At 39.3% G+C, this 13,860-nt stretch overlaps 1 protein-coding gene across 1 annotated transcript in view; it reads right to left on the bottom strand.

Annotated features, from left to right (window-relative positions):
• Positions 1–1,563: 1,563 nt before the first annotated feature.
• Positions 1,564–13,860, bottom strand: part of LOC113407020 (ATP-binding cassette sub-family A member 13-like) — a 289,939-nt gene continuing 277,642 nt past the window's right edge. Inside the window, exons 60-62 of the mRNA XM_026654099.1 lie at positions 5,109–5,214; positions 2,912–3,049; positions 1,564–1,653 (exon numbers count right to left, since the gene is read on the bottom strand). Coding sequence (XP_026509884.1) covers positions 1,564–1,653; positions 2,912–3,049; positions 5,109–5,214 — 334 coding nt within the window. The remainder of the gene's footprint in view (positions 1,654–2,911; positions 3,050–5,108; positions 5,215–13,860) is intronic.

Below are 13,860 nucleotides of genomic sequence, written 5' to 3'. Positions count from 1 at the left end.
TCAAAGAAGAGAAATACAGTTAACAGAATTGCATTCAACCATCAGTCTGAAATAAATCTTATTTACTTTATTTACCCACTACATTAATACAATATTCCACACTTTACTCAGAAAAGTGACATTTAATTAAGTTTTCAGGATTTAACATTTTCAAAAGAGCAAGAATAAGTTTTCAAAGTGGGAACCCTGAGTTCTAAATTCGTTCAAAAGCATCATGGTCCAAAAATACACCTGTCAATGTGAAAATCAAAAACCCTTCTGGGTTGGCTTGAAAAGCCTAAGGCACAAGCATAACACTTTAAAATTACATCCTGCTACAGCATGGCATTAAAGCAGGGACACAGGAACACAGATAGCCTCTGATTTATCTGACTTTATCTCAAAGTGTACAATTTGATTTTCACAGAAATTATATCACAGAAATACCTTTCTACTAAATCACAGTGTTCCAAAATTTCAACAATCAGATAATAGAGCCCAATGAAAGTGATAGCAACTACTGTGCACAGGGTTCCCAGAGAGCTTGTTTATAAAAATAAGCTAAGAGCTTCTCCTCTTCCCCCCGCTCCAAGAAGTTCTAATCTTTCTCTAGCCACAGAATAGCCACAGAAATATGAGGATGGATGAAAAAGGCTGAGATTTTTTCATTAAATGTTAATTTCTGTCTCACATTTACAGGCTGATGACACTATTGAAGGCTGTGACAGCCCTGTGTGAAGAATCTGAAATTGGGATAAATAGCCTGAAAAGGTTATTGATCAATGCCTGTACACTTATCTCGTTTACTTCCAATATGTCCTTGGCTACAATCCATTTTGACCTTCTCTTAGAACATTAAAAAAATAACATAAAAAAGCTAACAAAATAGATTATTATTAACGATGCTCTAGAATCTCTAAAGAAATAACCTACAGGTGTTAGGGAGAACTCATTGTCAAGTATGATTTATGAAACCTTGTTAAATGTACTTAATATAACTGCACTAATACCCCCTTTGACAAAAGCCCTTATGGAATATAGTGCTTCTTTTATACAATAAAAAAAGGCTAATTTAGCTTGTCATAACACAGAACTGAATTAATGCAGAAGTCAAAGTGCTCTCATTTGAGCTATTAAATACAAATATTATATGATAGCACGGCTGTTCCTAATATCCATTGGGTTTTGCTTCCCTTGTCATGTAATAATTATGACTATTTAATGTGACTGTGATCAAATGAATAGAGAGCCACCTCTCCCCTCCGCCGCCCCCCCAAAAAAACACCACCCCCCCCAACTTCTGAAATGTCACTCTTTATAAGATCAGCCCTTTTACTGTGTTACAGATTTCATTAATTAGGCCAAATGTTTCATTATAAAATTCCAGTTCAGTAAAGTACAGTACATTTTTTGGCTTTTGTGTGTGTATATATATCTAATAACCACTCTGTCTACTAAGAACTGGTAGCTCTGTTTTTTGGTCTATAAATTGCGAACTTCCCCCTCCCTTTCAGTTTGGCAGTAACCAGGTAAAAAGTTTTATTGTCTGTAAAACATATTGCTGGACAGTGACCTGCACTGAGCCTAGACTGGCAGATGGTGGTGATGATTGGTGGCAGATTCTTGTGCAGAAGACGGCGTTTCCTGCTGTTGAGTAGCAAAATTAATAAATACCTGCAAGACACAACATACGAAGGCTTATGGGATAGCAATACATGAGCTAGAACTGTGTCTCCTTTTGGGACTTTTTCAGGCCACTTTTATTAAGATACTTTCTAAAGCAAAACAGTAAAAGTCCATGTTCAATAAAATAAGTTCAAATTTTATATGGTTATCCACATTCCTTGGGAACACTGGATTTTGCTTGTATTGAATAAATAAATCAATATTTTAAAAAAAATTAGGGAGGGGCCCGATCCTGCTTCCATTGACTTGAATGGCAAAACTCCCATTGACTTCAGTCGTGCAGGATCTACACCCAGATATTTAAAGCTAAAATTTATGTTGAGTAACCTTCTGAACACTGAATTGATGTGGGCAAACCTCCATTTGAATTCCAAATCCCTGTTCTATTCAGTTGGGTCCCCTGGTTGTTTCCTTTTCACCTACATTCACATGAAAGGGTTTTTTGATCACTCGGATATTTGAGGGATGACAGTTCTTCATTCCCATAACAATATTAACATGCAAGCAAAGGAATTCATTCAAGAGTAAGTATATTTGTTATTCAGTAGTCACTATTATCCTGTTTAAAACTTTCACTTATTCAGTTAGGGTGCAAATAAAATACCATGTGACTGAGGTGAGCAATCACTCACCATAAATAATGAAGAACAAATAAGCTTGAGTGAACAGTCGAGGAATAACCCATAGGCTATTTGTTTGCATAAATTGTTCATTGAATAATTAAAGCAGCAGGAGCTGATAGATTAATACAAATCAAAGTCTGTTCATGAATGATTTGCACTTGGAAAAAAGAGCTAATCTCACAGCAAATATTATACATAATTAATGTTCTGACCAGCTCGGCTTCTCGGCATTTTCAGAATATACATGAGAAGTTATATCCCTAGATGCTGTAACACAACACTGGCACCCAGGAATTTCATGATCATCACTATATTATACATGGTGTAAATCCAGGATTTCATAGGCATAAGCAGGGATCCCTTCTATCTGTGCATTTCTAATGTGCCTGTTGCAGTGGTACATAGATTGCAAATGCAAGAAAACTGCATAACATTTGCTTCGAAAGGAAAGATCCCAACCACTTACACTAAAGGAGAAAATGCTTTAGGTATAAGGTTATTGTGTCTTATGACAGCTTAGGGCAGCTCTAAATAAACAATATACTGCAATATTCTACTGCATACATAATTAAAGTGGCACAGCATATTCAGAAAAAGAGAGGCAACACAGAGGAGGAACATACCTGCTCTAAAGTGGTTTCGCTAATGGAATAATGTTTGATTTGCAACAAAACTTTGTGGTTCTCTAAAACTTTGAAGAGCTCTGGTAAGCAGCCCCATCTGTATGGTACACGATACTCCTGCAGATTAAGGCGCTGTTCCTTCAAACAAACATAAATAAATACTAGTGAATATTCTGATAAAATTATATTTATTTTCAACAGACCTGGTTTCAATATGAGCCTCAGCTGAAAAATATGATTTTGTAAGAATATACTAGATTTTGATTGTAACATTGTAAAAGGCACAACGCGGTGTGGTTCAGAAAAGATCTTTCAGTTTCCACAAAGCTATCACAATGGAATTGAAAGATAGCTGGCTGTTTGCGGCTGCAGAGATGTATTTTTCTTATCAATTTTAAAGTTAGAGATGGCTTCAAACCAAACCCATTGATTCAGACACTTTGGGGAATGGGAAACATTTCAGAAACCACACTGAAATCAGCATATCACAGCTTGTATCTACAATGGCCAAACCAAACTCTCAAATCAGAACCCTACTCTGAAACTCAGGGTGCTAGAAACCTATACCCAGACCAAAATTCTACAGCTTGGGACCATCTACTTTTATAGGACACATTTTCAGAGATAGGGTTCTAAATTACACCTACAAAGAATCCATTTTGCATGTGAAAATATATATTTTAATCTTGATATTTATGCCTGAACACATTTTGGGGATGCGACAGATGGCTGTGGTATGTTTGAAAGCGTTACCCTTTTATGATGTGTTCATATCATACAATATATGCAAATCCAGGACACTTTTATGGATACAGGGAACACACCAATTGACTTTTCCTCTGTGACCTTGGAAAACAGAGGTGTTTCAAAGCACTGGACTACAGCCATTTTACTGCAGACATTGGCAAGTTTTGAGAAAATAGAATAAAGTTTACTTTTATTAACTAGTGGGTACCGCATCTATGTTATATAAACACACACAAACCAACTGCTCTAGGGTTACCATTAGAGGCTATTATGAACACAGCTAGGAGCAAAAATGTGTGATTTCTACATCAGCAATATTATATAACCAAATAGCCAAGTGCCCGTGAAAATGAAAATCTCAGTACATCTATGGGCTTGTACATCTCATAAGAGTAAGATATTGCACCTGTTTATCTGAACGGATGGACTAAAGAAAAGAAAGACAAATGAAAGGAGGAGTTAAAATCTCTTGAGAGAAATGTCTAAAAATGTCTAAAATATTATATAAGTGGATCTCTTGGTGGGGATGCCCATTTCCTTGCATTAGTTCAGCCTCAGAAGAATTCTCCTATTTTAATTCTGAGTTCAAAAAAAAGGCAACCTGCTGGGAAAGGAGAACAAAGTTGTAGCAAAACATTTCAGTCAACTATTAAATATATATTTGAGAGTTTTTCTTGTGATGACATGTATACATAGTAATTGCCATCCAACAATCAAGAGTTACCACACAATGATATCTGAAATACTACAGCATTTCCTTATGCTTAAAATAGAAGGCATCTGAGGCATATTAGATGTCACTGTGTGGTAGCTGTGGGGTAAATGTTGACTTCCTAATGCAGTGAGATCACCTGCCTGCCATTTTCTAGGTACTGGATTGATTGGGTGAGGACAAAGAAAAATATGGTGTTGCTGATGTATTAACTCTGAAATTACTTCCATTCATAGAATCATAGAATATCAGGGTTGGAAGGGACCTCAGGAGGTCATCTAGTCCAACCCCCTGCTCAAAGCAAGACCAATCCCCAGACAGATTTTTGCCCACGATCCCTAAATGGCCCCCTCAAGGATTGAACTCACAACCCTAGATTTAGCAGGCCAATGCTCAAACCACTGACTTATCCCTTCCCCCCTTCAGTGGACATAGGATCAGACCCTGTGTGCATATACTGGAAAACTTGACTGTAAATACCAAAAATAAGAAAAGGGAATTGCAGCTCATGAACCAATCACATTTGCTTATGCTGCCAAAATGGCCCTACTCTGCATCTGGGGTTCATCTGCACCATAGTGTGGGTGACAATTTAACAGTTACACATCAATTAAAACGAGTAGACATATTGATCAGGAAAGACTGAGAAACCAGCTAGTTTATTCAAATTTACCTTTTGTTAATGGTCTCAAGAACTTATCCTTGGCAACTGCTATGAATAGAGAATTTCAGCCATACCTTAAACTGTGTTCCTGGAAAATGTAGCTGCAGATAGTCCAAAATAGCACCATGGTTACTTGTTTCTTTGTTAAGCCAAACCTTGACTGAATAGCCATCTCCAAACCTGAAAGCATTGAGCAGAGACAGTTATACATGTTCTTTTCCATAAAGATGAGACAAATGCTCAGCTAAATTGATTGCCACACAATGTTATCAAGTAGCAGCATGGATGCCTATTTTATTACCATCATTGGGATTTTAATATTATATTATCATCAAGCACACTGATAACCACAAAGAATAGACAATGTCATTGATACGCATAGTGCCACAAAACTGTTATTTGTAAAGGAGGACATGTCTTAATGACTACAGCTTTGAACAGTCAGTGGAGGATGGCATTTGTTACCAGAACCAAATACAGAAAAGGAAGAGTAGGAGGTCTATTTTTCCTAGTGGGAGAGAGAAAGTATTTAAACTGTGGGTGATCATAATACATTGCATTTAGTGAAACCTTGCCATGGAGGAGCTCAAATGTTTTACAAACAAGGGTATTATCTGTATTTTACAGAAGTAGAAAGTAAGGCATAGAGTTGTTAAGTGATTTGTCAATGTTCATACTACAAATCAGCAACATTTAGGAACACAACCCAAGTCTCCTGATTCCTAGTTTCCTTCTTTAACTACTTGTTAACACTATTAATCTCATGGAATAATGTAGAGAATTTATTTTCCTCTCTCTGGACACATTTCATAATATGTAGATAAGTCAAGATTTGAAAATCTAACTAAAGCATTATTTTTATTAAATATATTCTTTCTAGCATATAGTGCTGACTGCTAATTTTATACATAAAATAGACATATTATAAGTGATGAAAGTCACCTCTATAGCATCATACATTTGCTCATGGTCATTTTCAACTACCGGTGTACGTGTGAGTGCTTTTCCTGCTCTAAAACAAAGTCCACACACCATCTAGATTCAAAATCTCACCCTTCTTTCCTAGGATTTGGCTATAAAATAACACACCACACACAATATAATATCATTCAATATAAACTTTCTCCCCTGCTTTTCTGTTCCTTGGGTTCCTTTCCCAGTATTGTTCAGCTTATACCCTAAATCCTCTCTTACAAGCAAACCACTCCCACCTGCTTCACTTACATCTGGATGAAGTAATAAGTTGTCACCTGTCTAAGTGAGTCAGCTGAATCCACTTTCTCTCATTAAGATCAAGGCTTGTTAACAGAGTTGAGTATTTCAGACAAACTCTGCTATAGCACCATGGCTACAGAGTGCTACATGGAAGGTTTGTTATTCACTGTTGAATTAGGAATCAGAACACTCCTTTCATATGTTGTAAAATTTTAAGTGTTTCTGGAATGTTCATAAAGGGCCTGAAGTATATGGCACATTTATCAAGTGACCAATGCATTTCCAGACTATGTCACCCACTACTGCACAATGCTAGTGGAATTTCTGCGGCTAACAAGAAGTCTAACAAATGGTAGAGAAATAATTAAAAGGCTATATTAGCCAAATGGCTGGCTCTTCTGAGGCCTGGTGGTGGGAAGGATTCCTTAGTTCACAATGTCCCTGCAGAAATAGCCATTTTCCAGTACACAACTTACGACACATACTGAGTTCTTGGATTTAACATATATAGAGCAAATTATCATCATCATCAAAACAGTGGTAGATGGAATGGTATACAGTATACTCCCATTCACCTGAAACCTTATTATTCAAATCCCTTCCTCACCCCCCAGCATGAGCCATGCTGCAGAGGGTGCATATCTCATGCTAGGGGACAAGGAAGGGATTTGAATAATGTGGAGGTTCAGATAATAGAGCAGAGTGTGGGGGGGAAGGCCCTGATACGGGGGAGGCCACTCCGCTGCTGAATGGTTCCTGTGGCAGTGCTGAGAGCCCTCTGCAGCCCCACTGTCATGGGAATGAGTGAGCTTGGCCATGACAGCATAGCTGCAGAGGGCTCCTTGTACTGCTGCACCTTGTGTCAGCAGGGATTGGGTGTCACTGGCCCCATAGCATGTGGGGAGCCCTTTGCAGTTCCACTGTCACAGGAATGAATGAGCAGGGCAGAGCAGAGAAACCTAGCCCAGGCTGCAAGGAGAAGGACAAGCTCTTGTCTGTGGGGCAGGCCTCCGCACTGCTGAATGGCTCCAGCCCTCTTGATTATCCAAAACCCATGTTCCCCATACCAGTCAGATAATCTGGAGTAAACTGTACTGTACATTATACATTTCCTTCTTCAAGTTTATAAAAATAATATGTCTATAGGTACACATTGCACAGATTGAACACGCCCAAAGGTACAAAAAGAAAAGGCCTGCCCATAGATAATCACCCCAAACCCTCAGCTCAACCTCTCCTCAATAGTCTGAGAAAGAAAAGTAGTAAAGATAAGATTCTAAAGCACAAGCCTTGGATTCAGGAGGTGTTTTCCCAGTTTCATCACAGACTGTCTGCATTCCTTTGACCCATTTACTTTATAAAACATGTGGATTATAATAATGGCTGTGAGATTTGCATTGGGCCAGATCCTTAGCTGGTGTAAAGCCATGTACCTGCGACTACCTGACATTTAACACCAGGTGAAGACCTAGCCAATTATTTCAAAAGTTTAGATCCATAGAGCAAAGTATTATTTTCATGTATCTTATTAGACTGAAGAATCTTATTGTAGGAAGTTTTGGTACAGAGACTGCATAGCACAGCTGTGTTGCAGCACCCTAAAATATGAGTGCAATGACTTGTTTAAAAAGATATACACAGCACCCCAACACTGCACATGTTTTGTTTTATTTTTTTCCATTGCATTTGGACCCAAACATTTAAATGGTGTAGGAAAAGGTAACATGCCGTTATTTAGTTTTGTTCAAATGCGACACTACCCAATCTGTGCTGTTGATTTCCAAACATTCTTTGAGTAGCATGAAGTAACACATGAATAACATGATCACAGGAGAGGGATGCAGAACACTGTGGAATCCAGAGCAGTGGCTGGCTGGTTTCCCTTGCAGTGATTTACTAACATATACTAGACTTTTAATTAAATCTTTTAAATGCATAACATCATCCCTGCAGAAATGACAAAGAAAATGCAACAAAGATGGATAGTGTTAACAAGGGTGTTCAATGTAGATGAAAGCCAAGCTAAGGTAACCTTTTACTAGAGATCATTGATTCTGATCAGTCTTCTGGTGTCTGTATACAGAGGTCCTGTGGAATTACAGTCAGAAAAATGCTGTTTTATGGAGATGTTCAGCAGTCTTATAAAATGAAAATGTTGCATGCAGTGAAGTTTCCAATTAAAATAAATAAAAATTCTGATTAGCACAGACAGCAATCTCTGTGGCTTAATGTAATTCTTAATCCTGAATGGCATAAATACCAACTTGGGTACAAATAAAAAGCTTTCAAAAATGGGAAATGTTTCTGACTAGTCAAATTATGCATCTCCTATATCTTGAATTCATATTTTATTTTACTGCAGAAGTTTCTGTACAGGGTAACACTAATCATCCACATCATCTCCCCCCTTTCTGTAATCATCCAGCAGGTTGCTTTCTGTAGCCAACTGAGGCAATGGAAATTGAATTGACCATTTTTTCCTCTAAATGTTTTCCTCTCTGACCCAACTAATAAAATTAATGCAGAAACCCAAAGTGGAATTACTCAGACCACCACATTCTGATTTGATTAGCAGTGCTAGGATCAAACCTTTAGTACCCAACAGTTCAAGACCTGAGGAGGAAAACATAATCATTAAAGCAGCGTCAGTTGAACCTGTGCACCTGTTCAGCAGCCATCTGTTGCCCTATCTTTGGCGCTGCTCAGCAAAGGTGTTTTCCATTGCTATAAGCACATCAATTTAATGCTGCCTTCATTTGTTTTTAATCTCGCTCTTTTCCAACCAGGCTATTTGTTCAATTTGGACTCTGACCAAACCCAATGGAACTGCTCATGGAAGTAAAGTTACTCATTGAGTGTCTGCATGATTGGACCCTTATGTTGTAAATACGAACTATATTATGGAGCTGGTTCCCTGCCCTGCTCTGTTCCCTTTGTGCCACACAGGCAGTGTAAAGGGAATGGAGGCTGTCTCCTCTAACCGAGGATTCTCCAGTGGGTGCAAAGCCATTAAAACCATCTCTTACGCCACCTTCTCAAAAGCCCAGTGCAGGGGCCTGGAGCGAGTAGAAGTAAAGTGGCTGGATACCAACATCTTCCTGCTACACTCAGTAGGCAGATGTGCTAGCTGATAGTGGTCACCAACTTACAGAAGTTTGTAGGTGCTCCTGTAACCTGCACCAAAAATTGGCAGAGTATCAGAAAGCTACAGCAAGGAGCTCCCTGAATTCCCATGCCACCCCTCCCATCAAGTTTGCTAAATGTAATTTCAGTGAAGCAGAGAATCTGGGCCTGTATCTTAATTCCTGATGACTAGCCAGAGCAGCTAATCAACTAGATATATCTCACTATTCAAAAGACACATTTCCCTTATGTTGTTCTTTCTAGTTCTGTTGTCTCTGCCTGGAAATACGCATCATTAAATTAGCACTGTCTGAAAATTTGCTTGTGAAAAAATAATGTGCACATTTTATCTTTTAGTATAAAACTAGCTTGATTGATCTCTTCTGTTACTTCATATAATATCAACAGATTACTCAAAGAATGACATTATATCAGGCAATAAAATCAAAGCATTATTGGAATTTAATGTCTAGAAGGTAGAGCATAAGCCACATCCTTCAGAACGTCGGCCATTCTTCAAGGATATGAAACAACTCACCATGGGAATGCTTAGCTATTTACTTCACTTCACATTCCTTTCCATACACTGGATGCAATTTTTTCTTCCCTGAAATGAATAGTCATCATGGGTGCAAATTGGCCCACTGACTTCAATTATCACTACTCACATAAACAAAGGATTAGGCCCTCTATGTGACTCTTCACAGAATGCACAGTAAACCTGTGGAACTCATTGCCAAGGGATGTTGAAGGCAAAAAGTATAACTGGGTTCAAAAATAACTAGATAATTTCATGGAGGAAAGGTCCATCACTGACTATTAGCCAGGATGCTCAGGGACAAAACCCCGTACTCGGTGTTCCTAAACCTTTGACTGCCTGAAGCTGCGACTGGATGACAGGGGGTGGATCACTGAATAATTGCTGTGTTCTGTTCATTCCCTCTGAGGCATCTGGCATTGGCCACTGCCAGATGACAGGATACAGGGCTAGAGGGATCATTGGTCTGGCCCAGCATGGCTGTTCTTATGTAATAAAATTTACAAACAAATACAAATGTATTCGAAAAGAGGGAAAAATGGAGTTAAATTTATCTATTAAAAATTAAAACTGATCTGATGAAACCTCTGCTTTCTTTAAAAAAATCTTGCTAATAAATTCAAAATTGGTACCAACTGCTACATGCCATTTCCTTATATGTTTATTCAAAGTGGAACAACCTCAGTGTTGCTGAACAAATACACAATCATGAGTAGATTATATAACATTTTTTAAAAAACATATAAAATTTCCTTCTCATAAGCTATTCATCAATTATTTTTCTTTGTAATTCTGTTTTCTTAAGTAACAACAGGAATGTAAAAACAGACAGATTGACACATAATACATAGGTATGGGCCATATATTGTGTATTGGACATATATTTCATAAGACATGCCCATGTATACACACTCAGAGCCCAGATTTTTCAAAACCTAGTCTCATAAATCCATATTTAGGTCCCTAAGTAAGTGGCATGGTTTTTTAAAATTCTTAACTCCCAGCATCTCCCACCACAGCCAACAGGAGATGATGAGCACTTGACACTTATGGGCTTAAGATCCTAAATGCAGGCACCTATTTTTAAAATCTTGATTATTTTATATACACAGTATACTCTTAATTATCCAAATAGCAGGGTGGGCATGGATCTTATTCCGATTATTGGGATTTCAGATAATCAAGATGGCAGAAGCCATTCAGTAGAGGGATGGCCTCCCCTGATGCTGGGGGCTCGTCCCCCTCTTCTTCCTCCTCCTTGCAGTCCTGGCTGGGGGTCTCTGCCCTGCCCTGCTCACTCACTCCCATGAGAGCAGGGCTGCAGAGGGCTCCCTGTGCTGCTGCATGGCTGGTGACACCGAATCCTTGCAGGGTAAGGTAAAGGGCAGAGCAGAGACTCCAGACCAGGACTCTGCATGGGGAACAATGAAGGGATTTGGATAACGCGGAGGTTTGGATAATAGGGTTTTAGATAAAGGGACGCATACTGTATATCAAAATCTTGATAACTATATTCACATACACATGTATACATACATTGTGTGTGTGTGTGTGTGCGCGCGCACACGTGCGCATGCATGTGTGTGTACGTACACCCACCCCCATCACCTGGGCTTGATTTACCACTGAGATACTCTGATCTTCCACTGGTGGAGTTATGAAATGGTGGTTCAGACTCTATATATTACAGACCGGACTAGAGGCACGACCTGCTGAGGTTGCCTGATACAGCTCAGTATAAGATCTTGTTTTGGGGAAATTTCAGCTAAAATGGCTAATGTCAAGAATAAGGCTAACCCAAAAGATGTTGTTTTACTCAGGTTGAGAGAGTCTGGCAACCTTTTCTAGAAACGCCGGAAAAGTTCTAGTGCCTCAGCTTTGTAGCAGGGACTTGAAATTTGTCAGGAGGTGTCCTTTGTGTCTGGGTGTACTTTATGCTCTCCCCATGAAGATGAACCCAATCTGTCCCAGTTATAAGCCTATGAAAAACTGCAGTGTGCACATACTCAGTAGAAACTTAGATGTTAGCCATTAAATACCCCAAAGAGTCTGTCCGTGTTGGACATTTTCCAGCCCTGAGCTGAGCAGAACATTCGCTGTGATTGCAAATTTGTGCTGCCACGGGCTATGCAGGTCTGGTCACCTGAACAGGAGTCTCACTTCTGTGGCCTCAAGCAGTGTGGAGGAGGAAGCTGCCCGATTTGAATGCAGAAGGTACAAGAGTAGATTGGGAGAAGGAACTTGCAGGTGTGGAGACAGGACTGGAGGATGGCAGAGGGAAATTGGGAGTGGCTGGGGAAGGAGACTGGACTGGGACCTGGGGAGCAAAACAGGTGGAGGGATGACTGGAAGCCAGTAGGTCAGGGAAGACTGTTAGGATGAGGAGGCAGGGGCAGACTGGGATATGAGACCCAGTGGGGCAGTGGACTGAAGTGAGGGAAACAGATATGAAGAGGAGCCACAGTGAGGGGGGAGTACAGGTAATCTTGGAAGAAGGAGCTAGGCAAGGGAAGCACAAATTAGATAAGGAGCTTTTGGAAGCAAGAGGGAATGGGAATATGGGCTGGGGGACATGACTGAGGGTAGAATGAGACCGATCAGATGAGAAGAGGGGACTGTGATTGTTTGGGTAAGTGTTGTCTGGAGGAATCTGATTAGGACTTGTCTGGGCAAGAAGACCAGGGCTAAGACGAGAAGCCTGAGGAGTGGAAGTTGGAACTGGAGAGGCAAGGAGAATGGGACTGGGATGAGGATTCAGGGGCAGGGAAGAGCTAGAACTGGGACAGGGACAGATTATATCAGATGGAAAAGAGGTCATGGTTGGGGAGAATGAATACAAGAGTCTGTGCCCACTAGAGCACAGAACCTGGAATGGAAACCAAGATTCCTGAGCTTCATGATTCCTCAGCTGTCAGCAAATGTCTATGACACCCACTGGCAAAGTGTCCCATCCCCTCTAGTGCTACACAGTCTACACAGAGGATGGCAGCCTACCACTGCTATCAATTATTTCATTAGCTCACATGGTAGAAGTCTGTACAGTGGATTTAAAGGTTCCAAACCTACTGATGACCTAATGTGGATATCAATCTGATGGCAGATGATGGAATTTCTGTTTTCTTCAGTTAGCTTTTTAAAAAAAAAAAAACTTATACCTAGGTTATTACACACGAAAAATATTAAAACAACATAATTAAGGTTGGAAGGCCAAGCACACAACAGTCAGGGAATGTCAGAAAGAAGAGTGCCTATGCAACCTTAATAGGGCCCTCTCTGCAAATGCATTATGCTAAAGTCTTTAACAGGACCTGTGCCTCATTCAGTGCTCAGGCAACGTTAGTTCTGGCATTTCCTAACTTTCTTGTGCTTGAGTTTGCAACTTAATTATGTTCTTTTAATGTAAAGTTTGGTGTTTAATATGTATAAATATAAATAGATAGGGCTCATTCCCAGACTTTTAATGTTTGGGAATTTTTAAAGATATATAATATTTGTAATGAAAATGTACCTTTTCAGGGTGTGCTAGCTGGACTCACAGAAAGCTGCTTTCAACCTTAACTCTTAATTGGGAATATATTGAGATAAATATATTATACATATATGCCTACACACTCAGTGACAACAACAGGTTTGTCAAATGCAAAAATATTTTGATTGTTCAAGATAATAGGTATAAAAATGGCATTATTGCATGACATTAACTGCAAGTTTTATGACTTCTAATAAACACATTGTGACTTTATTACCTAATAAATACCGGGATCCTCCAGTATTGTAACTGTTTCAACTTAGCACTGGAATATTCATGAGATTTTTAAATTCAAACCTCTCCTTTCACTCTAAGAAATCCACAAGTGTATTAGAAAGAAAGACGAAAATTTTCCTCATCAACCTAATTTTTTAAATGGTAAAGTGTAACTAGTTTGGTAACACATTTTCACTCCAGCTCT

Source organism: Terrapene carolina, unplaced genomic scaffold, assembly GCF_002925995.2.
Source record: "Terrapene carolina triunguis isolate 2854851 unplaced genomic scaffold, T_m_triunguis-2.0 Scaffold180, whole genome shotgun sequence".
NCBI classification, from domain to species: Eukaryota; Metazoa; Chordata; order Testudines; family Emydidae; genus Terrapene; species Terrapene triunguis.
Note: the sequence above shows the minus strand (reverse complement) of the source record. Positions and strands in the feature narration are given on the sequence as shown.